This window comes from Harpia harpyja, chromosome 15 (genome assembly GCF_026419915.1).
Source record: "Harpia harpyja isolate bHarHar1 chromosome 15, bHarHar1 primary haplotype, whole genome shotgun sequence".
NCBI lineage: Eukaryota > Metazoa > Chordata > Aves > Accipitriformes > Accipitridae > Harpia > Harpia harpyja.
In genome coordinates this window covers 30,387,315-30,415,004 of record NC_068954.1, presented here as the reverse complement: position 1 = coordinate 30,415,004, position 27,690 = coordinate 30,387,315, and the positions used below count along the sequence as shown (strand labels likewise).

General features: G+C 44.6%; 2 protein-coding genes across 2 annotated transcripts in view; both read left to right on the top strand.

Moving 5' to 3' along the window:
• The first annotated feature begins 11,258 nt into the window (after window positions 1-11,258).
• On the top strand, window positions 11,259-13,459 carry HOXC11 (homeobox C11). Its single transcript, XM_052809830.1, has 2 exons — window positions 11,259-11,935; window positions 13,227-13,459. Exons 1-2 carry the CDS (start codon window positions 11,260-11,262, stop codon window positions 13,457-13,459), a joined length of 909 nt encoding a protein of 302 aa, XP_052665790.1. The 5' UTR covers window position 11,259.
• An 11,088-nt stretch (window positions 13,460-24,547) lies between these two features.
• HOXC10 (homeobox C10) overlaps window positions 24,548-27,690 on the top strand; it is a 5,056-nt gene continuing 1,913 nt past the window's right edge. The window contains exon 1 of the mRNA XM_052809594.1: window positions 24,548-25,416. Coding sequence (XP_052665554.1) covers window positions 24,633-25,416 — 784 coding nt within the window. The 5' untranslated portion in view covers window positions 24,548-24,632. The remainder of the gene's footprint in view (window positions 25,417-27,690) is intronic.

The following is a 27,690-nucleotide window of genomic DNA, read 5'->3' as shown; positions in this document are numbered from 1 at the left end:
GCTCCATGGATGACTGCATTTAAAGGAGATATATGTATCCAGTCTCATTGGTGTTGTTAACAAGAGTGATAATAAAGATGAAAAGGATAAGAAAGATAAAAAGATCAGTCGGCTTGTACTCCTTACTGCGGCTAAATTGCGTGGATTTTCTAATGGCTGCGTCTTGTTGACTCTCCACAAACTCCTTTTTTTTTTTCGACTCAGACTTCATTAAGTGACTTTATTTTCATGTTGCTCAAATAGGAAATAAAGATAGGCGCCCCTCGCCCCCCAATAAATCTCGTATTAACGATCCTTCTCTGCAGCTTAAGGGGAAGGGGGCTTTCTCTTCTCGCTGTTTCAGGTCAAAAAGTGACTATTTTTGAAAATAAAGTATTTTGCTTGCTTTTGTCAGCCCAGATTTTTTTTTTTTTACCTCTGCTTTTGTGGTACCAGAAAAATGCAGAGATCTTATAACTCCCCCAGTCAGAATAAATCACATTTAGCCCGTGTTTTGGTCTAGCTGGAATATGAGAGCATGTGCCTCAAATCCGCGTTAAAAATCTACCTGTAATTTTTAAAGAGAGTTTGTGCTTTAATTTTAGGCTTGGGTTAGCCAAACACTGCCACAGAGAACACATAAACCATCAGGATATCTCATTATAAAAACGTTTGCCAAAATTAATTTATTTCAAAGGGAAAGCGTATTAATATTCATTTTTGCAGCCAGTACACTCCTGTGCCTCCCAAACCTACACGTCGGGTGGAGAAGTGTCGATAATTACAGAGAGTGTGGAAATTCATTTTATTTTTATGATTAACCAGTAAACTATTATGAGGTGAGGTGAGACGAGACGCTGCTAAAGGAGAAAGCATTTAAAAAATTAGGTATGGAAAAGTACAGTGTGAGACCCAAGGTAGCAATGAGGAATGTCGGGCAGGCTTCAGGTCCAATAAAATGAAGGAAAAAAAAAAAAGGAAAAGGAAAAAAATAAAGGCCATACATACCTTAAATCAAAATATCTTAAGGTAGAAATAATATTGTAAAATGATATTTTAATAGATGGTGTGGGCCAGGGCTTTTTTTCTTTGCTAAAAAATAAATCCCGTGGGGTTTTGCGGGGATCTGCGGGAGTAAATGCGGGGGGTGGGGGGGTTGTACGTGAACACTCCGTGGAGTGGAAATACCCGTGCAGAGCTCCGGTGTGTAACCGTGGAGCAAGGTACGAGTACAGCACAGCTCGCCCTGCTCAACCCCCCCCAGCCAAGGACCGACCAACTCATCGCACCCACGGGCACCCCACTGCCAGGGGGCCCAGCTAAAGCAATATTGAGATTTTATTTTAGCCAGTCGTGCTCATTTTTGGGGGGCTGCCTGGACCACAGGGCTTTTCCTTGGGATTTTTCCCCCGCTGTGGCTCTTTACACCTCATTCCCCCCCCCCCCCAAATCTCTCATTTCCAACTTCCAGCCAGAGCCCAAACACTGACTTTATGGGTATTTAAACCAACCATCTTCATCTGTAATTGTGGATGAAGAGTATTTATTGCTCCGGTGGATAACTAGATATATAATTATCTCTTTATAGAGAGACTGTGAAATAAAGCATCTGTCTCCCCCCCCAGACACACACAAAGGCGGGTGAACACCAGCAAAGTTACACATCTGCACAAGCACTTCATTTTTATTTTTTTCCTCCCCAAAATGCATTCATCAAAGTCCTAGGAACCTCTCCTCAAACTTTAAAAAAATCCCCCTAACCCAATGAAATGGCTCTGCCATGGATTTTTTCTTTTTTTTTTTCCCATTTCTTTCCCGAATGGGGCTAAAGAAATTACCTATTTGCAAAGAGGAGACGCGCTGGCTGCCGCGGTTCCGCGTTGTCCTTTTTTTATAGGGGAAAAGGGATTTTGGGGTGGATTTCGGGGCGGGGGGGGGTGGGTAGGGAAACGTGGTGGGGGAAAAAATGTGCTGAGGGATTTTTCGGTGCCTCTTTGGGGGAGAGTGGGGGGTCGTGGGGAAGGGGATGCGCTGGGGTGAAAGGGGATTTCTCGGGGAGGATGGAGGGAGACGAAATGGTCTGCTCGGCTATAACGGAGATTTCTTTTTTCTTTTTTTTATTTTAGGCAGCGGATAAAACTTGCCTTCACACACACTCCCCCCGCCCCTTCTCCCTCCAAGACTTCAAATAAATTTGGGAAATTTTGATTTCGGGGGGTAGGGGTGCTCCGGAGCAAGAGCTGCCCCTCACCCCCCCCCTTTCCCCCCCCATCTTATTTTAGACTTTTTTTTCCCCCCGATGTCCGCGCCTGCGGAAGCCTGCCTGCCCTGCCTGCCCTGCCTGCGCTGCCTGCGCTGCCTGCGCTGCCTGCGGGAGGAGCCGCCCGGGCCGCCCGTCTGGGTGGGCGGGGGCCGCCCTCGCAAAGTGAAGGTCAAGTTAAGGCTCCATCCAGCCTCCCCTTCCGCGGCCCCTCCGCGCCGCTCCGCCGCAGCCCCGCGGGCAATGCCATTGCCGACGACCTGCCCGCTCAATGCCGCAACCCTTCTTTTCATTAAAACCCCCTTTTTCCACCCCCCCCACCCCCCTCCAGAGAGATGAGCCGAGTGCTGAAATAGCAAAGGCGGAGGGGGGGGTGTCGGTTTTATGGAGCCTTTTTCTCCAAACCCTGATTTTTTTTTTCATCCTTTCTCCCCCCACTAAGCTGGACTGCAGACTTCAAACAAGGTGTTTCCCCCCTTCTCCTTTTTCTGCTTCGGTTTTTTGTTGGTTTTTTTTTTTTTTTCCCTTCTCCTCTTTTCCCAGCAAGATGCAAACCCGTCTGCCGTGGAGGAAATTAAACATCATAAAGAAAAGCCCAATTAAGGTTTAATGTCTGAACATTACCATTTCCTCCAGAAAACAATGAAGTTCGCTCGGTAAGGAGAGAGGCAGAAAGAAAGAAAAGAGGGGGTGGAGGGAGGGAGAGGGGCAGAATTTTTTGTCTCGAAGAGGGGAAAAATTGGGTATTGAGGGGTAATCATTAAATAAAAGGGGGGGGCGGTTAGGTGGGTGTAGGAGATATTTGGGATTGAGCCAAGCTCGTCTGCTGTCTGCGCTCAGAGATGGGGATAAATGGAATAAAATAATGTGGATTTTAGTGCGTGGGCAAAGCTGGTTTCTGCTCATATTTGATTCCTGGAAAAGGCCTGAGCAGGGGCTGAGCTCGGGCGGGGGGGGGGGCGTTTAATAATAAATAAGCAATAACCCAGGGAAAGGGGTGAAAAGGGGGGGTCGGGCGCAAGCGGGGTGGGTAAAAGCCCTGAGTCCCTTTACCTCTTGCCTTGCAGTTAAGTGGTGCTGTCCTTCCCTCTCTCCCTTTCTCCTCACCCCACCCGGAGCTGATTTCACCCTGAACCTTTGCACTCCAGAAAAAACAAAACAAAACAAAAAAAAACCCCAAAAACAACAAAATGGGGAGGGGGACCTAAAAAAGGAAAAAAAAAAAGCGGAGGAAAAGCCAATTCAACGCACCCGAAACAGCAAAAATCACCCAAACCCACCGCGCTTGGGCCGTGGGAAAACGGCAGAAAGAGGAAAAAGCTTGGCCAGGAGGGGACATTTGCCAGGTTTGGGTTTGTGTCTCTGCACCCCACTTTGCCCCCACCCTGAAACCCAAATCCCCGGCCCCTCTCCCACCTCCCCTGCGAGCGGCGGGGGCTGCCGAGCCCGGAGTGGGGACGGCACCCACCAAAATGTGGATATTCCCCGGGTTTGGGGGGGGGGGGGGGGAGGTTCTGCTCTTTCTTTCTCTTCTAACAGGCAGATCTTTGGGGGGGGGGCGATGGAGGGCTCCGTAGATGTGACAATGATCCCCTGCGAGGGGACCGAACATCCCCCGGTGCTGCAGCCCGGCTTCCCCGGCGGCCCCGCTCCCCGCAGCCCCCCAAAACACCCGAGAGGAGGAAAAAAAAGGCACCATGTTTCTTTATTTTCCACTTCCGCGAGAAAATAGCATTCAATATTCCCCCTCCCCCCCCGTTTTCGGCCTCTGCCTTAGAGTCTACTCAAAGGGTGAAAGAAATAGTGTGTTGGACACCCCGCACTGGGAAGGATGGAAGGAGATCAGTGTAATGGAGAAGCCAATTTTGCACATACTTGCCTTCATTTAATATGAAGAGGTAACTATATAGTTATTTAGGCAAACCTATGCTCTACGGGATAGAACTCCATAGAAATACTCAATCAGAATGCGTACATGGGTGTACTATAGCAATGAATAAAGATCCATGCGTATTTATGGTGTAAAAGCAAATAACTTAATACTTCTGCACAGTTGCCCTTGCTATAGACTCACAAATTTCTAATAAATATGGAAAGAAAGAAGGAAAGAGAAAGAAAGAGAAAGAAAGAAGGAAAGAAAGAAGGAAGGAAGGAAAGAAAGAAGGAAAGAAAGAAAGAAGGGAAGAAAGAAGGGAAGAAAGAAAAGAAAATAAAATAGACTGGAGGGACCAGAAGGAGGGATTAGGCAAGAGTCCGATTATTGGACGATTTTAATTCATAATTTGTCTGCTTTCAATACATGAGGTATTTTAAAGCCAGTACCTTATCAAAGGAGAACTCCGGCTACAGGAATTTATATATATATATTCATTTCAACTGAATGTGGCACCAACAAAATGCTCGACCCTCATCCCCGTTGAAGAAAAAGATGCGAATATCATTTTTTATTCTGCAGGGGAATAAAGGAGCCGCACTCCTTGCAGAGGGTATAGAGTGAAGCAACTTACTGAAAATAAATTTTTGTGCCCCTCTGCTTCTCCGACTGAAAATGAGAGAAGGATGCGCTTTTGCATGCGAGGGCATATTTTATAGGCGAAGGGCCGTGAGTGCGGAGGGAAAGGCAGGTACATACATTAGCCCCATAGGTGATGGAGAAGGGTGGACACAGGCATTTTCCACCGCTATACCTCCCACTCCTTCGCCGGCAGCATTTATCTTCCCAAAGCTGGATATACGTTTGGAAAATGTCACCCCGTGAAACAGCTGAAGGATTTTGTTTCGTTTTATTCTGATTAATGCGGGGATGGAAGAGAGAGCCCAGCGCCGTCGCGCCCTCAATTGCGAATTATTGAAGTTTATCCCCATAAACTGTTGAGATTCGCCTTTGATCAATGGTTATCTGAGGGAAATACATCTAGGTGCTAGCTGTTGTGGAAAAAAAAGTATTAAAAAGAAAATAAATTAAAAAAGGGGGATGCGGGAGCCAAAGTATTAAAGTGCAATACTTGGAAATTATTTCCTGAGTATTTAAGGATTAAATACCACGCATGCAAACGTGTGTGCGGTTTTAATAAGGCTGGGGAGGATTAGCCGCCCACATTCTATTCTGAACTTTGCATTTCGGGCTATTTTGCCAATAAATGAGTTACCCAACAGAAAACACATTTTCCCTGCCACAATTTCCGACTTTTTACACAGTTTTGCACATTTTAGTGGCGCTGCTGAAGTTATCAAGAGGGCATGTCTGGCGAATAAAGGAATTTCTTTTTTTAAAGGTTTGGGTGTGTTTTATATGTCTTCCTTTGTGTTTAAATAAGTATTTTTAGAGGTTTGGAGGGGGGGAAAGAGAGGGAGGCTGTGGAATAGAAATAGGTGTTGCTTAACGAGCTCCTCTGGGTTTCCTGTCTCCTCTAAGCTGAATTTCGCAGCGGCTCTAGGAGCGAGTTTAGCACGCTGTGAAGTTTTACTTGAATTCCCCAAACCTCGCCGTTTCACATGCTTCAGCAGCTCCCTGCAACTGAGCTGTGCAGAGGAAAATAAAGTAAATAAATAGATGGAAACACACAGGCATTGATATTCCCCCGGCCTCAGCTCTCCCTGTGGAGGAGGTGGGGAAGGACCTGCGGCTGATGAGAAAATAAAAATAAGTGGGAAGGCCGACTGGCAAAGTGTTAGTTATATTGGTTATTATTAAGCCCAACTCTTCTTAACGCCTCTTCGGCATCACTTCTATTTGAATCCGACACCCGCCGCACATTTTTATCCCAGACAGTCCCAGCCTTGCCTGCGGTTGGGAAGCATAGTTCAATCTGCTTTTATCTTGATTAAGTCCACATGATTTTGAACTTGCAGCTCAGGTCTAGAGAGATCTAAGTCCTTTTTTTTTTTTTTCCCCTTTGAATTGTTCACAGCTTATATAGTTTTCTTTCGCAGCCTGGCATCCATCCAATTAAATTTATCTTTGCCATTTGGGGACAATAATATTTTCCAAGAGCTTCCCACTTGTAGCTATTGTCTCTCCCTTCAGATTTCCTGTACACATACGCGGTGTCTAGTAATCTGTTTACTGGCCTGAGTTTCCTCTCTTTCTCTTTTTCTTTTTTTGAAGTCCATCTGAGGAAGTAATTGTAGTACCGTCGTGGAAGGGAGGGAAAAATCACTTTGAGAACATCTGATAGGCCAAAGTCATTAGACATCAGAAGTTGGAGCCTATTTAGCAAAAGCAAAGCACATCTCTGAAGCTGCTGAGAGATGCATCTGCTAAAGATGTGCTTTTTGCACCCACTCGCAATGCATTTGCAGCCCCGAGTGAGCACAGGTTAGCAAAGCAGGTTGGAAAAACTCCTTTATTTCTTCCCCCAAAGCAGGAGGCAAAGCAAACTCTCATCAACTGGCTGAAATAGGGAAAGGTTCAGGGTCTAAATTATGCATCAGATATCTTGAGAGCACAGTAAGTAGCAATGAGTAACGTGGTAAGCCAGGTTGGTATAAAATCTATTCTCTTCTTCTTTTTTCTTTTCTTCTTCTTCCCTTTTTTCCCCACCCCCCCTGTCAGTACTTTCCCTACTGTACGGGCTCGGACAAAGACTCCTTTATGGCAATACTTACAAAAAAGTTTTTGACCGAAGTTGGAGGTTGCTAACGAATTTACATTGCGTTGAGATAACTCCAGCTTTGGAGGGGGGGGGGAAGAAAAAAAATAATATCTTCTCTCCCTGATGGGAGAAAAATAAAAAAAAAAAAAAGAGGAATGATTTATTGAGAAGAGTTCAAGTACAGGATTAACCTAAATCAAAATATAACTTCAGATGTTTACACAGATCAGCTAAAGCCAACTTTCACAACTCCAAGTTTTTGATTTTGGTACAATTGCTACAACGTTTTTTGGTCACGAAATGCCTCTAACATCCCCTTAAAATTCATGTTAGTAACACAAAACACATCCTACAAGCCTTGAGACGATTTGCCTGCTGAAAACGCTGTTAAATGTGTTAAGTGTTTGCATTATATCAGGCAAATGAGTGCGGACTCCGGAGAAAGGGGGGGTTGGCTTGGGGGGGGGGGGGTTGGAATTTTTTTTTCCTTGCTCTTTGCTTTTTCTGCTGGGGCAATTTGGGTAGAAAGAAGTCTCCGGCTGAGATGCCAGCATAAAGCTGGGTGTTTATATATATAATTGCACAAGGAGTGACGAGCTCGGTGCTGCCGCCTCCTTTTCCTTCCCTCTGGCTGAGAAATAACTAAATAGAGGGGGGGGGGAAATCTTCTGGACGGGCCAGTTTCATCTTATACACAGTCATATCAAAACCAACAAAAATCAGACCTTTTCTCCCCCCTTCTCAAGTTCCCCCAGATATTTTTTTCCCCTTTAAAGAGCACAAATACAGCTTTTCTTTAATTTTCCCCTCCACGCTCTAACCTTTCCCAGTCGCTAGGAAATGAAGCAGGTTTAAAAACCGAAGAGGCTGAAATGCTCTGGATGCTTTAAGGCTATGCCTTAAAGTTATTCGCCTTTTTTTTTTTTTTTTTTTTTTTTAAGGGCAACCAAAAGGAATGCGAGCCGCCAGCCCTCATTCCGTTTTATGGTGGTCACTTTGGTGGTCAAATTCAAGTGCTGTGACTCCACAGCTGCCTCTTCTCTGCTTCCTTGCAGGAAGCAGGCAAATCCTATCCTTTAAACTGGGTTTAAAAACCAAAACGACACCAGGGCTTGGTTTAGATGTATTTACCTACGAAGAGCAATAAATTATTCACGCACCTAGAGGAGAGACGGCAAGTTTTATGCCACACGGATTTTTGTTGTTTGCTGTTGTGTTAGGGGTTTTTTGGGGGGTCTGTGTGCTTTGTTTGGGGTTTAAGAAGCTGCTTGGATATTGTTTTTTCAACAACAGGCTTTAAGTCCTCGCCTGGATGCAAAGCTTCGCGCCTACAGCCTTCCTATGGAATCGAGATTGGGATAAATGTAACAAAAAATGTGTATTTTGGAGCCTTTGCCCTTTTAATCGGAGGGAGAAGATCCTCCACACAGGTTGCAAACAGGAGGGAATTGGGGAAAAAAATAATTACACTCATAAACAATAGCTTAACATTATTAGTTTGTAGTTAGTATTAATATTGGTCCATAAAAAGCCAAGTTAAAAGATCGCTGACACTTTAATTAAAAGTTTTGCCCAAAACGACGTCCAAGTCATAAAGTAGGGCAGATTACAAACCTGAAGAAATCCATCTCTGCAGCCAGAGTTCTTGCCCCTATATAGATATATATATATATTCATCAGCCAAACGGTGCATTAGAGAGGAAAACACAGCTCATTTTGGAATTACAGACATATTTATATGTGTGTATATCTCTCTCTCCGCACACACGCATTCAGAGAGGCTCTCACGCCCCGATCCCTTATAAAAAGGGTTTTATGAGAACGGCTCTTTAAATAGAAAATACAAAGCTAGAGAAGGGGGGGGGGGGGAATCCAGAAATTAATGAGAATAAATGATCAGGAGTGCGTTGGTGCATTAGGGTGATGAAGAAAGCTCAAAGTGAGGAAGGGCACACAACCTTAGCATGTGAAGCCGCCATGTTTCCCTTCAAGATTTCCTAATAAATACATAAAAATCCGGGCACACTGCCTGATAAGCACCATAGTTTGGAAAGCTCTACTGAAATAGCCACTGTATTTTTTGCTCAGGCATCTCGAAATCCTTTGCTTTCTGCTCGACTGCAAGGTACGGACTTGCGAGGCTGTTTTCTTCCATTAAAATCAACTTTTTTCCTCCCCCTCCCCTCCTTGCATTGCTGCAGAATTGCAGGGTATTTATATTTTTAGCAGAGGCTGCAACCTCCGCCCGGTTGCTCGAGGTGCGTTTTCCTCCCCATTTCTCTAGATCTCGCCTCGGAATTAAGCAACCCCCCTGGTTCAAATGCAAACAGCAGGTTGGGTGCTAGCAAATGAAATAAAATTAAATAGAGAAGAGCGAAGTGAAAAAGGAGCTGCCCAGGGATGCCCAGCTCCAAGAGGGACATCCCCGAGCAGGGCTGGGACCCTCTGATGCTCCTTTTTGGTGAATTGGTTATTTTCGGGTGAGTTTACGCATTGTTTTTTCGGGGAGCAAAGCGAAAACACAAGCAGCCGTCGAGGCTTTTTCTGCTCCCAAGGCTCAGTGCTCTAAGGCTGAGATTTGCCTTTTTTTCCTTCTTGCTGTTTGAATTTACTGCGACTCGGTTTGACAAGATCCTCTCTGTAAAAGCGTCTCCCTCTCTGCTGGTGCGTTAGTTTTCTTCGGAGTATTCAGCCCACCACCAAATAGATCCCATGACGGAGTTTAGTTGGGGTTTATGTGTGGACAATTAAATATTTTTGTTTATTCTTCCTTTTACTGGGCGTTTTAAAAGGGATAATTCAAGGGGAAAAAACCGCCTAAGTGGCATCCCGTAAAGAAAAGGATAAAAAAGGGGGGGCTGGGGGGTGGGTGCGCTGCAATATTTTCATACAGAGATGAAAGCAGCCACCTCTGCTCGGCAGAGAAATATTTCCCACCCCAGGCAGATGCTTTCTAATCCAGGTGAAAACCCGATTAGCGCCCAATTGTTGCAGGCAATTTTGTTCCTTCAAGACTATTTAAAGGCGGTGGGCTAACGCCTCGGAGCCTGGTACCGCGGAAGTTACGCGTCCTTCAGGTGCACCTTTCCAGAGGGTTTGCAGAAGAGATTTTTTTCTTTTTCTTTTTCCCAGATTTTTTTTCCCCCGCCTAATAATTCTTTGCCAAACTCGAAAAATATCTGGCAGCACTTCGGTATCCCTGTTTTTCGTAGGAAAACGCAGAAGGACAGCGAAAGAGGAGGCTCCCGAGGCACGGGATAGAAGACAAATGACTTTAATAAGAATATCTTTTTTAATTCAGCTGGAAGAATAAATGATGAGAGTATTGCTGAAAGTACATTCATTGATTGACAATAAACAATTGCATTAAATATTCAATATGCCACTCTTACGTAATAAATATTTAACCAAACATTAAAGGAGGTTTTCGAATATTTATTAGACATTGACTTAATTCATTTGTTCTATTCCTTGATATATCACTAATTCGATATCAAAAGTCATTAAGCCAGGCCTGCTTTAACTTTAAAGTTGGAAACTTTACACGATCCCCCGCACACTGTCATTGCTTAAATGGTATATTCTCCATAAAGCATGCCAACTTGGTTGATGTATAGTTGATGTGCACACAGAGATCAACATAATTAGCGTATGTTAGAAGCTTGTTAATTAGCACCAACCCCCTCGCTCCCAGATAGAGAGATAGATAGAGATTTACTTATAATTTAGCAGCCCAGCTGTAGGAAGAGCTGGGCATTCCCGCCTGCAGCAAGGTTTTGAGAAATGTTGGAAAACTTACTTCTGCATCTCCAGCGATTTTATTGAGCTACCTAAAGTCTACGCAGGAACACTTCTAAGGATAGAAATAGCCAGAATAATAAATTATAATAATCAGCGTAATTGAAATATTAAAAAAAAGGCTAGAAAAACCCCGTTCGAGCTCCCTAAGACCCTCCCTCTCCCCCCCCCCCCCCTCCCCAGCCCAAATCGCCCCCACCCCATCTCCAAACCCTGCTGAAAAGCAGCAAGCGGAATCCAAATAGGAAGGAGAGGAGGGAAGGAAAAAAAAAAAAAAGGCAAGGAAAAAAAAAAAAGCAGCAACTTCACAAGCCGCCCCTTGTACTTGTTCTGCTGTGAATGCTTACAAGGGGTGTGCCTTCGGAAAATGAATACAAATCTGCAATGATTTTCATAATGTTTCTGCGGTGTTTGCAAACCAATCGTTTGAACCTCTGAGATCTTACCTAAGTGAACCACTCCTACGCATCTAAGTGCTCCAAACTGATATATGACAATATCTACTTTGGATCACGTGTCCTCCGGAGCGACTAAGACGGATAGCGCGTCATCTCGCCTTCCCAAATTTTTTCCCCTCCGCACATCGGATCCAAAACATCTAGCTATAGGAGCAAGAAAAGGAGAAAGATGTTTAACTCGGTGAACCTGGGCAACTTCTGCTCCCAGTCGCGTAAGGAGCGGAGCGCTGAGTTTGGAGAAAGGGCAGGTTGCGCTTCTAATCTCTACCTCCCCAGCTGTACCTATTACGTCCCTGAATTTTCAACTGTGTCATCTTTCTTGCCACAGGCCCCCTCTCGCCAAATCTCCTACCCTTACTCCACCAACCTCTCGCAAGTGCAGCCCGTGCGAGAGGTCTCCTATGGTCTAGACCCCTCAAGTAAATGGCACCACCGAAGCAATTACGCCTCGTGTTATTCCGCAGAAGATCTGATGCATAGAGAGTGCATCCCGCCTTCCACCATGACCGAAATGCTAATGAAAAACGAGAGCGTGTACAGCCACCACCACCCCAGCTCCAACCACCCGGCATCGACGGGATTCTACACCAGCATGAACAAAAACACTGTTTTGCCCCAAGGTTTCGACCGCTTCTTCGAAAATGCCTATTGCGGGGCGGAAAATCCGAGCGAGCCCTGCCTGCAGAAGGGTGAGGGCAAAGTGGAGGCAGAGTCCCAAGCCCACGCACTGTCATCCCGCGGAGAGCAAGGTATAGACCCGGAAGATGAGGAGGAAAACACAAACCCAGGGTCTTCAGCCTCGTCCTCTTCTGTCACCAAGGAAGGAAGCAAAAGCAGCAATTCGAGTAGGTAGAGCAGTAAATGGAAAGGTTAAGGGACTAGCCCGTGTGTTTTGTCGGTCAAATTTTATGTGGAGTTTTATAAGCATTCAAAGGATTTTATTATAACCTACAAAGCTCTTTCTTCCAACGAGAAGAATTTTTACGATGGGAAAAGCTCTTTGAAAAAAATGGAGATGTTAGGCGCAGACACAGTATCTTAGAGTCTGTGAAATTTTAAAAGCACACCATCGTGACAAATATTAACTTTGATCATGAACTTACATGAGCATTTTAAAAGGATTTGGTCCCGGGTTGCTGAGGGTAAAAGGCAATTGGGCAGAACACTACTTTAGCTGCCTCTGCTTGCTTTTAGGCATTAAGATGCATGCAAAATGTTTGGGGCGGCTTTTTTTTTTTTTTTTTTAATTAAAACTGTATGTCGAGTCTTTTCTCTTGGTGGGGGTGCAGTGCTACGGGGAAAATCTGCCGAATTTGCAGGCAAAGCCGAGCATTTTCTTCGACTTTTCTGTTTAAAGTGGCATTTTTTCTCCTCCAAGCCTAGTGGAGCGTCTAGCTTTTGTCAGGAAGGGCTTTTACTTACGTGGTTGTTTCCTTGGGTCTTCTGGGGGTTTTTTTGCATGCACTCACATTTTCTAGGCAGTCTTAGAGGAGCTTTTTTAAAGGCTGGATCCAGGCAACTTTGCAAGTTAGCGTTCAGCGTGGGGCTCTTTTGGGAAGAGGGGAGGGTTGTTTTGTTTTCCTATTTGCTTTCGGGATGCAAGTCGCCTTTTGCAGCTCAGATGCTAAGTTCTCTTTTACTTTGATTCCTTTTTGCGTGTGTGGCGAGGACTGGAGTTAATAAAAAACTTATGCGGAACATAATATCTAGTTCCTCTAATTCCAACCTTGCTCATGCTGTTTCTATACAGATAACAGATTTGCAGCTGAGCGTGGGTTTTTCTCCCCCCCCCCCCCCCCACCGCCCCGAGCCTCTCTAAACCCTGCTCCAGCAGCCTGCTGCCTCCAGTCCCGGGCTGTTCTTTATTTAAAAAAAATAACCTATCTGCACCGAAAGTGGCTGCATGTGCCTGCGTTAAGCCCCGTGCAGTGGGAAAATAATTACACCACGGTCCTTAAGACCCTGTGTAACCTCACCTCTGCTACCCCTAACAATAGGCGAACTGCTGGAAGATATCTCCCCCCGCATTAATAACTGGAGTTATTAAGCTGCTCCTATCTATCTGGTCAGCTGTGAAGATGAGTCTGTGTCTTGCATTTCCTTAGGATATTTACCCTGCCTTCTGGTTCTTTTAAGGTGCTCCCAGAACGAGGAAGAAGAGATGCCCCTATTCGAAATTCCAGATCAGAGAGCTAGAGAGAGAATTTTTCTTCAATGTCTATATAAACAAAGAAAAAAGGCTCCAGTTGTCTAGGATGTTAAATCTTACTGACCGACAGGTTAAAATTTGGTTTCAGAACAGAAGAATGAAAGAAAAAAAATTAAGCAGAGACCGCCTGCAGTATTTCTCTGGAAATCCCTTGTTGTGAACATCTTTTGAAATCCCCTCTGCTGGTGAAGTGTATGTGTATTGAGGAGGAACAGTTGCGAGCATGGGTTTGCCCTTTGAGTCGACAAAGCAACCTCAAAGTTTAAGCCTTTTCGTTACTTATATTTGTATGTCTGGGACAGTGCTGAGTAACAAAAGGAGTGAGATTTTCTTTCAGTTCCCGCTTCAAGGACTTGAATTCCATGAACGTTTTATTTAACTTTTTTTTTTCTTTTTTTGCTTTTTTTTGTTTGTTTTTTCCTGAACAGGTTGGGGTTCCCCTTTTTTATTATTATTATTATTATTATTATTATTTTTATTGTTGTTATTATTATCTAGGCACCCTGTCCATTTGAATAAACCGCAGTGCTGTGTGTTACTACCACGGTGATTTCAGTATGCAGCTGTGTTATCACAAGAGCGGCCAAAGTCTCCCTGTAGGATCAAATCACTTCATCTGGGGTGAGTGTGTGTGTGTGTGTGTGTGTGTGTGTGTGTGTATGCACACACAGACATGTGTGTCCTTGTGTGTGTGCGTGTGTGCACATTCACACCCACCCCGCTCATCTCTGTTCTAAGGAAGATCATTATTTCCACCTTCTCCATCCACCCTTTCTCTCTAAAAATATATATATGCATATATATCTGGGAGTGTGTGCGCATATATATCCATATATATATATTTTTTTTTCTCTGCAGTATCATTTCTACATTTGGAGTCGGGGGGGGAATCCATACGAAAATACATTTGCAATAACTGTCTCTGAAATGGTTTGTAAATAAATTTCGTAGTGCTTTCTTTTTTTTTTTTTTTTTCTTTTTCCCCTGGAAATGGGAGACGAAGAACAAGAAGAGAAAAAAAAATCCTGAAAAAGAATAATAATTAAGAAAAATTCTTTGTGTATGTAAAGTGAGTCCCCGGGATACTCTGTGAAATTCTGTGGCAAATAAAGACATTGCAAGCTGTTCTACATTATGATTTTATTTGACCATTTTATTAGAATTTCCCCTCTTAAAAGCCTCTTTGCGGTCATTGTGGTGTGGGTTTTTTTTCTATAGGAGTTTAAATACCTGAATGCATATCAGAAATATCATCATCCATATTCATGGGACTCACTGCAATCTACTCTAATAGGACTGGTATTAATATGAAACCTCCACCTTGGAGTACACGTTTGGTGTGGAGTTCATTGTATTCATCAGCGAACTGAAATTTATAGGATTTTTCTTGGCCCAGTAATCCTACTCTGAATTTGGCTCCAGATGTCTTTCGCTGTTTTCCGGTTGTAGTTAATCTTTTTGCATTTTCATGAGAACAATATATTAGTCTTCTTAAAAAAATAAAAAAATAATAATAAAAAAAGAATGAAACTCTAATTACACCGAGAAACGAGCTGCATTTCCATAAGTCAAGGATACCTTATACCTACAAAGCACAAATGCAAAGTCAAGTCCTTAAATTCCTGCTTAAGGAAAACAAGTTCAACTCCCAGGCACAGGGCGTAAAAGTGATTTTTCTTCCCCCCCCCCCCCCCGTTTGCACAATGACTTTTTTCTCGCAGTGTCCGAAAGCAACACAACGTTTTCCAGGACAAAGAAATCCCGAAGATGCCGTTGGTGATGTGGTGCATGTATTTTGTGTACATACAACAATTCGGAAGGGTTGGTTTTTTGGGGGGGGGTTGTTGGTTTATGTTTGAGGTTTCCAATCTGGATGCTCTCCTGCTTTCTGATGTGGAGCGATGGGATTGCGCATATGGACGAGGGCGGGGGGGTGGGGGGGGACAAAGAGGGGGGAATAAAACCCCCAGCAGCCAAGAAACAGCACATTATATTCCCATCCATTGAGCGTGTTCTTGTAAAATTCTCATACTTGCTTTTAAATACAACCCTGTTGAATGAAAAACCCTTTGATGGTGTCTTCTGATTTTATTTGACAACGGTAGGGAAAAAAAATGATAAACCCACAAAAATGCTCTTCGTTTGCACCCATCCAAACACCCTACGCCCCCCCCCACCGCGCAATTAAACGCGAACCAACTTCAAGCTTTCGTGATAGACCCGTCACGATATGATCTTGAAAGGATGTTCAGAGGCATGTTTCTCATTAAAAGAGTGGGAAAGGGAAGAAAAAAGGGGCTCCGTGGATAGCAAAACGCTTCTTTATTTTCTATTTATTTTTGCAAAGCCTGCTTGATGAAAGGACGCTTGTCCCCAGCCTAAAATCTCGCCTAAGCTTTACATTCAATAAACTAGGCGTAAAGGAGGGGATTTTTTCTTTTTCTTTTTCTTTTTCTTTCTTTCTTTTTTTTTTTTTTTTTGCCGGCTGCAAAGTAAAATAGACAAGATGAAGATAGGAGCCATCTTCCTGGCAGATGTAGCTGCACGCCGGGACCAGCCCGAGGAGGGGGCTTATCCTCCACCGCCCACCCCCGAAAAAAAAAAAGCCAAAAAAAAAAAAAAAAAGCACCTTTCTTTAATGAGTGTTTGCCAAACCTTCCCAAGGTTAGGAAAACTAAAGAGAGGTGCAATAAGGTGAATATCGGGAGGTCAGAAGCGGCAGTTAATGCTCCGTAACAGCAGCGGCTGTCCGGACAAAAGCGGCTAGTCTAGACATTGTAATAAAGACTGCAGCACTAAACAGCTTAATTTTTCTTAATTACCCCGTCTGGCTAAAGGAAAAGACTTCCGCAGTAAATAGTAAACAAATAAGGGAGTCTTGCCCAGGGAATTTTTTTTTTTTCCCTCTCTCCCCCTCCCTCGCTTTCTCCCCCCCCCGCCTTTTCCAAGGCTCCAGTTCAACTGCAGCACAATGAAACTGTAGGCCTAGTTCAAAGTTTTCGCGAGCTAAAATGGAATGCTAGTTGTAAAATCCAAGTTTATAGACCATGTGGGAGTTTACAGCAGCATTAAGCATCAGTGCCATGTAGGAAAAGGGCTGTTAATGTTCTGGGGAGGGGGGGAGAAGGGGCTGGCGGAGGACGGGGAGGGGGGGGCACTGAAGATGCTTTGGGTACCACAATGGGGGAGCGTACAAGCAGAACAGGGTTGAGACATATGTATCTCGGCAGCCCAGTGTGCGTGCACCTATAGGGAGGGTGACATATGCGGCAGGGCGAGGGGAGGGTCCGGCGCCGGGTTTTTTTGGGGGCCGGCTCCTATTTAACAGCAGAACCCCCCAAATTGCCATGGCGAGGGGTTTTCCGAGGCGGGCCGGGGGATGCAGGGGTGGGAGTGAGCCCCACAGGAAGAAAAATGTGAATATATGATGTCTTTGAACTTCAATAAAGTCAAGTCCATCACCTTTAACCCTTTTGTAATAAAGCGGAATCAGAGAGGGTCGCGGCTCCCCGGCCGCCCCGCCTCCAGGGAGCCGGGGGGGGTCAGGGTGGGGGGCCCCCACACTTTTCCCCCGAAAAAAAAAAAACCCCAACCCCAAACTCTGATTTTGAACCCCGCGTGGCGTTTATGATGCTTAATATTTAACTCAGCCGCGCAGCATTTAATGCATTTCGAAGCAGGTTTAACACACACGGCACACACTCTTTATTATTGTTATAAACCTTTTGATATCTTAACGCATGAAAAGTTTTTATAACTTTGTTTGGCGTAAAAGTTTTACAAGTTTTTCCTCTTCCCCCCCCCCCCTTTTTTTTTTTTTTAATTCCCAGCACGCATTTAGGCTTTTCCATCAACTTTATTCCTACCTCGGATGTCCATCACAATAAAGCCTCCCTCATAGGCTGGGGAGCTCGCTCTGTGCTCTACGTTAATGACACCCAGACTAATTACGAAGGCCCTTTCCGTGTGACGTACAAACACACCAACCCAACCTGTTTCCTATTGCTCCCTGGATTTCATACACAACATATTGGAAGCAGCTCTGGGTGACTTTGTTGTGAAATATTGCAGAGAGCTAAGGAGGCGAGGGGGCCGGCTTCTAATTGGCTTCTTGCAGGATAATAATGTTCAATTATGTTGGCTTCTATACAAAGAAAATTAATTCCATTTTTGAAAAAAAAAGAAAGAAAGAAAAGAAAGGGGAAAGAGGAGAGAAAAAAGAAAAGAAGGGAAAAAAGAAAAGACAAAAAGGGGGGGAAAGGAAAAAAAGAAGAAAAAAAAGAAGCGTGACTGGGGAGGGGGGATCTGTAAGAGCTGCAAATGCCGGATTAAAGTGTGCAGAGATCCTCGCCGTGTTGGATGGGGCTGCGCACCCCCACGCACACGCACTCACTTGCACCCACAGCACCCCACGGCCCCCCGCAGCCTCTCCCGAAGGTGCCAGGGCAGGAGCACGTAAACTTGACTGTGTGATAAGGCGAAACCTCCGTGGTGGCCTGTAAATAAACAACTTTCAGCTGAGCAACTCCGCGAGAGCGGCACCCAATAGCCACGAGGGGAAATCCTTCCTTTTGACCATTTCCATCCTTTTGACCATTTCCACTTTTCCTCACGGGTCTGACGTTGGTTTGCAACTTGGCCAGAGCCGGGATTTCGCAAAAGCGAAGAAGAAAGCCAGTGGTTTTGGCAAGTGGACTCGAATCGACCATCAATTGAGCTAATCCTCGCCTGTGGATCCTGGGGTGAATTCATTTATTTGTGTACGAGGAACTTTTATAGGAGCAATAGCTGCTCCCGACGGAGAGGCAGGGCTGGGTACAGGCAAAGCAGGCAGCAATTCCCAGGTCCTGGAGCCCCCTCCCAGGGACCCCGGTGGCCCATAACCTTGGCGAAAGGCGATTAAATTGGTTCTCCTGAAGCACCGCTCTGCCGAAGGGGGACCGGCGAATTTGCTGCTGAAATATTGTAAAGCCACCGGCAAAAGGAGGAGGGAGGGGAAGGGAGGGAAGGGGGGAAGGCGGGGGGGGAGAGGGAAAAAACTTTGGGGAAGGAATCGCGGATTTGAGGAGAAGCGTTTGCAAACTTGCGATTTAGTTTTTAACACCCCCCCCCCAAAATATAAAGAGCTCCCTAAAAATAAGTAGACCCCCCCAAATAAATAGACCTCCAGAAATAAATAGGCCTTCCCAAATAAATAGGCCCCCCAAATAAATACCCCCCTAAAAATAAATAGCCCCCCAAAAAAGGAGACGCTGGCCGGGGTGGGGGGAGGCTCAGGGCTGCGCTGCCCCTCCGCCCTCCGGGAATATGTTAAAAATATGACTTATATTATTTTGCCCCAAAATGGCGGCTCATTAAGGCCTGGCTTATCCGCCTTTCATAAAGTTGGGGGATAGAGGGATGCACAGCATATGTTAGATGGAAGCACGTTTCTCTGCTTTTGATAACTTCTAAATTACAACATGAAACCACGAGAATGTGGTTTGCAACCTCATAAGGCTTGCCTTTTTTTTTTTTTTTTTTTTTTAATCTGGAGTTGAGGAATTAGGCTGGAACATATTGCTGATGGAGCCCATAAAAAACTTTATTCATTTTGGAAAAAAAAAAGGGGGGGAAGACTTAATGTAAACATTACAATTGTTTATGTGCTACAAGTAGCAAAGTAAATTCGTTCGTTTTAATTGTTAAAAAGCGGCCTAATTCCTCTCTTTGAATTAAGTGATACATGCTCAAGAAAATCTGCAGTCCTCTGCTTTAAAGATGTGCTTGATATAAACCGTATGTGACGGTACAAATGACGGTTAAAACAGCCGAAACTCTTTGGGGTTTGCGAAGAGCGTGTGATTAAGAAAGCAGGAGATAGGCGAAGTTATCTCTCGGGATGAGGGCTGCAGGTATGGAAGAAAATATTTAAAAATTAAAAAAAAAGGGAGAATTACAGTGGTTTGTAAAGAAAATTCTCTCCCTGCACATATGTTTCTCAGTACTCTCACCCTCTGCGGCGGTATCTGTGTTTAGAAGGTAAAGCCCCCCAAATTTGAGCAAATATAGCGAAATTAAAAGGTCAGGCTTTAGCTCCACTATCTCCAGCTTATTTCCATGCTATAGGTGTGAAATTTGTATTTATTGGGGTTTTTTTCCGCCCAGTTGCTGCTTTTTCTTTCTCAGGGAGAAACGTGAGTGTTAATCTCCCGTCCTCGCCGTGCTCTCCATATTCTGTTAAAATTGTAATTGAAACAATAATGTTTATTTTGAAGCGCTCAGCAGACCGGCGTTGCCGCTTCAAAGGCGCCTGTTAAATTACCAGCGTTTTAACAAAGTTTGAAAGAAATCATTTTCCTATCGTCATATGTGAAAAATAGGAATTCTTTGAGGTTTGCTCTTAACTTGCAAGGCAGAGCCACATTTTAGCACGTCCTTCATTGTTTTCAATTTTTACCTTTCATCGTTACTTTTCGCCTCTTTCAACTTCACTTTTTTTTTTTTTAACTTCATGAAAGGGGCTCTCCAAAATCCGCATTGCCATCATCCGCTCAGTGATTTTGCAGCTTAAAAACCGCAGCGCAGCCACCAGCATTTCCCAGACCAAAAAAAAAAAAAAAAATCCCAAACCCAAACCACCCAAAATCACCTTTAATTTTCCAAACGAGCAATAATCCACATTTCCAGAGCTCCCACCCGGACTTCCCCACCTCTGCTAGAAACAATTCTCTCTCTTTTTTTTTTTTTTTTTTTTTTTCCCCGGGAAGGGGGGGGGCAATATTTAAGTTTGTTAACGCGGCTGGAAAATTAAAGGAAACATTTCAGCACTGAATAAACTCCTCCAAAATCCCCGTGTCACATCGTTGTGCTCTGTCACCCTGCCTGCTGTTGCTTATATATGAATTACACTTTCCAAATTTCGCCTTCATGATCAAAGGGAAAGGAAAAGGGTCCAAACTCCATCCAGTACATGGGTGCTATGTTGGGGGTAGAAAAGCTTGAACACAGTTTTCAATACCACCTCAAGGAACATAATATCATTCCATAATTCTTTGACTTAAGTTACTCAGAAAGAAGGAAGCAGGGTAAGAGGGATTGTAAAGTTTGATAGATTTCTTGTGGTGATAGTTTACAGTTTCTAAGCCAACATATAAAGGCGTGGGTTTTATTTTTGCATCGCTGTTATTGTACTCCAGTGTACTTTGTCATAAATCAGAATTATTTCCGCTACAACATGGGGCATAATACCGGGCAGAAATACAAATTTAAGGTAATCATTAAAGTGTTGCTACCAAATACTTCCTCGAAGCGAAAATGAATGTTTGTCATAAAACCGTAAGAAAACTTGGAAAAAAATACAATGGGCATAAGAAGCACTTTCTACACATAACTCACGGTTAAATAATTAGATTGAAAAGGGGACAGGTAAAATATTCCGGGGAAGTCTGAGAGATGCTTTGTCTTGGAAACTGCAGACATTTATATACTCCTCGGGGTGATGAGCAGAAGAGGGGGTTTTCTGGCATCTTTTCTCCCCCCCCCCCCCCATCCCCTCGTCCCTGCCTAGCAGGGTCCCCGGCTTCCCTGGCATCCCGAGCGCTGATTTGGGGACGTTTTAGGGCAATTGCTCTGTCTGTGGCGCTGGGGACAATGGGAGGACGTGGGGACAGCCCGCTCCGCGCATCCCCCCCCCCCCCCCGGCACAACGGGACCCGTGAAAAGAAAGGCAAACCCCCACTTTTTTGTTGGTGTGTCTCGGAGTTCAGTGGGGTAAAACTCCCTGAACTGGGGTAAAACCCCCTGAACTGGCCCAAAAAGGCCAGGTTGAACCCACGGGGGGGCTGTGGGGGGGTGGGGAAGGAGCTTTCTAGGAAAGGCGTGGGGATGGAGCCCGACGGCGGCGGGGGATGAACATCGGACGTGTATATGGTTCCCCTAAAAGTGTGTAAAATTCAAAGTAGGTTATTAAAGTCCTTACCACGGGTAGACTCTCTCCTTTAAAGTTTTAATAGCATTTGTTCGTATTTATTTTCTGTAATTAGAGTAAAGCATTTTTCCCAACGGGGGTTCCACTTAGGCTGATGAATTTTATTTCTCTTTCCATTAATGACCCATGTTTATCATACTTCTAATTATTTTTAACTTTAAACAATATTCGGTCTCCTGGAGACGCCTCTGTGCTGCTTCCTAACGTCAACTTCCTTCTTCCATGGCCAAAAAAACCCATCACGGTGAAGTTTCGAGATATATTCAGGTCATATTTTTATGAACAATCCGATTTGATATTTACTCAGCCCCCTTTGCTCCCGAAAATGCTGATTAGCAACTCGCGAAACAGGCTTGAAAGCCTTCAGACATTTGCACCGGTACCTTCTGCTGGCAAAAACTGGTAAACAAAACGCCTGTGAACGGTGTAAATCTTTATTTTATACTCACAACGTTTACACATTCATAAAAGATGAGGTTTCCAGCCCCGTTTTTTTCTCTCTCCAGCAACCTGGATGGGGAGGTTTGCTCGAGATGCTCTTGCGAAGCGCCTGGTTCTGCAGAGAAGCAGATTCAAATTATTTAAAGTCACGTTTGATGTGCTCCCTGCAACTCCTTCATATCGCCTTCGACAAAAGCACCCACTAGAATACAGGGCGAAAAAATCAGGAAAACATATTTAATCTTTAGGCAGACAATACAGGAAACTATGAGGTCAAATTTTGGTGTCCCAAAAAATGCACATGTGTAACTGTTTGACTGAGCGGCATAAATTATTGGCCAGCCACATCAGCTGCAAAAATAAAGTAGAAGAGGGGGAAAAAAAAATCAAACCGGGGGAAAAAAAAAAAAGCAATATAATACAAAATTGCATTGGTCTTTAATTTCATCACCTATAAATGAGAAAATATTGGCTCCCATACTAAAGTTTTATTCTTTGCTTATAAATATTATGTGGAATTTTCGTTGGATATCATAAAACTGAACGATTTCTATCAAACTGTTTTAAAAAGACCTATGCAGATAACACAAATAGAGGCAATAAAGTCGCAAATAGCTTTCCAGGGGAACCAAATGGCGTCTGAAGCCTACGAAAGCTTTTACTGTGCTGGGGAAGGGGGCACACGAAATAGGGTTATGCACTTTTAGGCTTTTTCGGCCTAAGATATTGAAACTCGTCCCACTTGATGCGGAGAGAAGACCCGCAAGGCTCTTGAAAGTTAAGTCGAGGGGAATTTTACAGCCCTGCTTTTGAAAATCTTTGGGAAAACAGGTTTGCAGACGTGAGAATATTTAAGCAGGACTTTGCTCTAAACCGTTACAAATCACCCCAAACGGTCAAGTTCCACTTTCTCTGCTCAGACGTACTTTTTTTTTTCCCCTACGATTTTGCTTCCTTTTCTTTTTTCTTCCTTCTTTTTCTTTTCCCCCTTCTTTTTCTTCCCCCCTTCTTTTTCTCCCCCCTCTTTTTTTTTTTTTTTTAATGAAAGGTGGCGTTTTCTTTTTGTTTCACTTGAAAGTGACTCTGAACCCGTCTCTTTCTAATCGTAATGATCTTGAAATTCCGGGCTATCTCCCTTTTTATTTATTTATTCGCCATTGCCCTAATGCGCCGCTTCACCTAAAATCAGAGTTCACCCACCAGCACTGCAACACGCCGGGGAAAATGATGAAAAAAACCTATAGAGCTTTATTACTAGACGATTTAGAAAATAATAAAGAAAATAAAGTTGGGGGGGAGGGCACGGTGACCACGCAGGTTTAAATTCCGTCGTATTTAAGGCATCAAATCTTGCTCGGAGATTTAAAATTTAGAAGAAAACAACAACCTGAGCTCCCATCGCAGCGGATTGCGCCACGAAAGAGGAGAGAGGAAATATTGGAGAGAAAAGTAACTTTCCTCGTGAAATCACCCCAGGAAAAAATGAAAATCAAATAACATCCGACCAAATCGGGCAAGTTTCAGTTCGCGAAGCCTTCTGCATGATATTTAGCGAGTCCCAGATTGGATTTTTTTTTTTTTTTTTGCTACCCCCCAGTAGACGTTTCTCGGAGAGAAAGAGGGAGCAGACGGAGAGACAGACAGACGGACAGACAGGAGGGGAGAAAACCCACCACACCACCGCACTCTTGCAGTTCACCATCTGAAAGTCGCTCCCTTCTCACAAATTCGACCCCTTTTTTCCTCTCCACGAGGAATTATGTTGTTGTTTGTTTCCCTGCACAGCACCACACATCCCATTTTAGCCCAGAAACTTAAGACAGTTCGGGAATGAAAGTGGATAATTAGAAAAAGCTGTCTTCGCGGAGTCAGGGAAGGCGAAGCTGCTTTGCTGCGGGAAAAGAGAAAAAGGGGAAAATAAAGCAAAACTAGGTTTTCACCGTCTTTTTCTTCATCAAAAAAAGCTGCTTGGGCAATATCCAACCTGCTCTAAGGACCTTCGGGGAAATGCCCGGCTGAAGGATCTGCGAATTATTCCCCAATTTCCACACCCCCCCCCCGCGCTTTCTCTCCCCACATCTCTCTCGAAGCAGCAAAAGCAAAGCGGCACCCCCCCGCACCCCCCCGACCCCATCCGCCCCCCTCCCCTTCCCCCAAACCCCCCAATAATTTTAATAAGCGTAAAAATAACGCCAAGAAGCAGCAGCCGGCTCAGCCCGGAGGAGCTCGCCCGTGCCCAGCCTTGCTGGGGAGGGGGAGGAAGGCGCAGCCGAGCGGAGGAAGGAGAATGGGGAGGGGGGGGGGGTAGGGAGGCAACAATTAAAACCCTCAATCGGTTTTGGGGTGCAAAAAGACAATTCTGAGAAGGCAGGGGAAAAAAAGGGGGGAGGGGGCGGGGGGGTTCAATTTTAGGTTTTACCCGCCAATTAAAAAAAAAAAAAAGGGGGGGGAATTTTGAAAAAAAAAAAAATTTAAATAAATAAATTTTAAAAAATTTTTTTAACGTGCCCCCCCCCTTCCCCTTTTCCTCTGCCTCCTCCCCGCGTGGCTCCGTTGGTAAACAAACGGGGGGCGGGGGGGGGACGGACGGGACGGGGTAGGGGGGGGTTTCTCCCTCCGCCTTTGTTCCCCGGGCCGGTCCCGGCCCGGTGCGGGCAGATGTCGCTGTTGCTCCACGGTGCCGCTCCCGGTGCCGCCAACTTGACCCCCGTGACGTCGTCCCCGTCTGAATCATCAAGGCCATTTTCAATCCTCATTGGCCTGGGCATCACGTGGGGGGAGGTGGGGGGGTGGCGGAGGGCGGGGGGGGGGGGGGGGGCGTTGAGCGATGCGTGGATAATTATGGTGCTTGATATTTTTTCCCCCTAAAAAAAAGATGTCAGCCCCTGGCTGGAGTATTCCTCCTTAAAAACCCTCTCTGAAAATGTCATGTCCCAACAATGTGACTTCTAACTCGTTTTTGATGGACTCGTTGGCCGGTACCTGTAGAGGGGAGAATTATTCCTCCAGCCAAGGGATGTACATGCAGCCTGGGAGCGATTTCAGCTGCGGAGTCATGAGGAACTGTGGAATTATCCCGTCTCTTTCCAAAAGGGACGAGGTGAATAGCGCTACCTTGTCTCTCAGCACCTATCCATCTTACCTTTCGCAGCTAGACACTTGGTGTGACCCCAAAAATACGTACAGGATCGAGCAACCTGTTGCAAGACAGCTCCCATCCTGCTCCTTCCCAACCAATGTCAAGGAAGAGAATGTTTGCTGTATGTATAACGCTGATAAAAGAGCAAAAAATGCCACAGAGACAGCCCTCTACCCCAACCAAATGCCTGAGTCTTGCCTAAATGACCATGAAGTCCCCGTTCCTAGCTACTACCGAGCAAGCCAAGGTTACCCCTCCATGGAGAAGACGTCAAACTGCAGCAATCCAAATGAGTTTGAGGCAAGTTTTGAATCCAGGGCGAGCCTGAACCCAAGGAATGAGCATCTGGAACCAGCACCTCCACCTCCTCCACCTCCTCCGCCGCCCCCGGTGGCTAAAGTGAGTTTCCCCGAAAACACAAAAACAGATAATACTCAGAACACATCCACGAACGAAATTAAAACAGAAAAAAGCGCCCCAGCACCCAAAATAAGTCCTTCGGAAGCAGAGAAAGACCTGAATAAAAACACTGACACCAGCACTGACAATTCTGACAATGAAGCAAAAGGTAAGGGAATCATTCATTACCAGTAGCTAATTTCAGCAATTAGTAGTCATCCATAGCTAATAAGAGCAAGAGGAATGCGAATATGCAGTAATGTGCTCTCTACCCTGCCAACTTCTCCTCCAGAAATTGGCACAATAATGTTCTGTATTGTTGCTGTCTTTTGGAAAAAAAGATTCTTCCTAGAAATGTTGGGTTTCTAAAAAAAAATGTATATATTAGGGCTGGGAAAAAAGAGCAGAGAGCTATTTGCGAACTCGTCCTCTCGCTGTTTATATGGAGAAAATTTGCTGTGCGTGTACTTATGCAAAAAAAAAAAAAAAATTTGGTCCTTGCAATCAACGCTGCAGAATGTAATAAGATGAGGTGGTTTTGCTCTGAAATCGCAGAGACTTGGGGTCTGTTTGTTTGGGGGGCGGGGGGGGATTGCTTTGGGGGGTTTTGTGTTTATGAAGGCAGATGAACCCTGCTTTTTTTTTTCCCCTCCATATCGCTTTCTATGCAAATGCTTTATTTCCGTGTGCTAAGCGAAATTGTCCTCTTTGGCTTTGCTCAGTGTTAAAGTGGGGTAAAAAATTAAAGTGCGTAGAGTCTAATTTGCAGTTACAAACATCTCAGGCTGGAGTTGTGCACTGTGGCTCATTTCATGGCTTGGAAGCTCGTTGAGAGACTCAGAGAGGAAAAAGCTTTTTTTTTTTTTTTTTTCCTGGCGAATTGAGGTCTTGTTTGCGAAGGCAAAAAATGTTTCTGTGTGTTGAGCAGATGTTTTAAGTTTGGGATTTTCTGAAAAGAGGCTTTCATTGAACACATTTTATTTTCACTGTAGAGACTGCATATGGCTTGAAATCTATGTGTATGTGAATATTCGGGTTTGTTCCTGTCCGAATTTGAAGCTAGGTGGATTGAGAGGCTTCTTTCGGGTCAATGAGTGGGGATCATGTGAAGGGATGGCTTGAATTTCCCTGAAAAGTTGGGAGAAAATACTGCTCAGATCTAAGCAACGGGGTTGCATGGTTTGCCTGTGGTATGTGGATTAAAATATCCGCCGTGTGTCAGGATCTGTGCTATAATTAGGGCTCCAGCAGCAGAAGGATGGCTGGGCTATGTGGCATTGTATGTGCATGCAGGGCTGCATGCATGTGGGTCGTGTGTGGACCCCCATGCACACACGTCTCGGGTCTGTGGCACCAGCAAAACCTATCCTCTGGCGTTTCCCCCTCCAAAATTGGCCTTTTTAAAAGCAGAACCCAGGAACACTTCCTCCCCCCCCCCTTTATTATTTTTTCCTTTTCTTTTTTTTTTTAAACCATTCCGCATCCAAAGGAAAATGATATTATCTGACAGCTGAGTTACAATTACACACACACACGCACAAAAAAAGCAAAGTCAAGGTTATCAAAACCCCTGCAAACTTATCGCACAAAGCGCCTTCAACGTCCACGCCAAGAGAGGTTTTGGTGGGAGTTAACCCGAAAGGAAGATTATATTGGGTTGGATTTGTAATTGGGCGGAAATAAAGAGTTAAATAAATACAGATAAAGGTTTTCTTTCGCTTCAGACGTTAAATTTAAAATGGGTGTGTGGAGAAAGACGTGGTTTCCCAGTTTTTTTGCGTTTTAAAAGGCATTTCGTGTTGTTTGCAGTGTGTTCAAACGGTCAGATCCAATTCGGGGCGGATTTTGCTTGCTTCTATTTCTGTTGCTTCCTTTTAAAATCTTTTATAGCTTCAGTTTTCGTTTATGTTGAACCCGAATTTGTATTCGTGCAGAAGGTAAGAGACCTTTCTCCTGTAATTTAAGCATTTGGGGGGGAGATAGTGTTTCCAAGGGGATTTCCAGGGCTTGGTGGCATTCAAGGTTTTCTGCAAAGGCGAAAGTGGGTCCAGGTCACACCAGCAAATTTTGAAGGTGCCTTTGGCTAAATCAAGTTTTTTCTTTGAATTTCACGACTGCAGTGCCGAGGAGGTCGCTACGATTGCAGGGTCCGCTTTGCTTTTTCTTACAGTTTAGGCAGAAATGTTGGCCGGCTGCTGGTGCCAGGATTTTCTCATGACCAAATTCAAAGCCCAAGTATTTGCTGTGTTTATTTATGTACGTGTGAAATACGTTTGCCTTTGCAAAGTGTATGTGTGCGTATCTATACGACTGTGTAGAGTGAGGAGAGTGTAGATGGGATTACAATTACCTCCGAATTTACCTATATGTGCCCACACAGCTCATAAAGGCAAAGCTATTTCATACAACCCCAGCTCACGGAAAATACACTTGACGGAAAGGC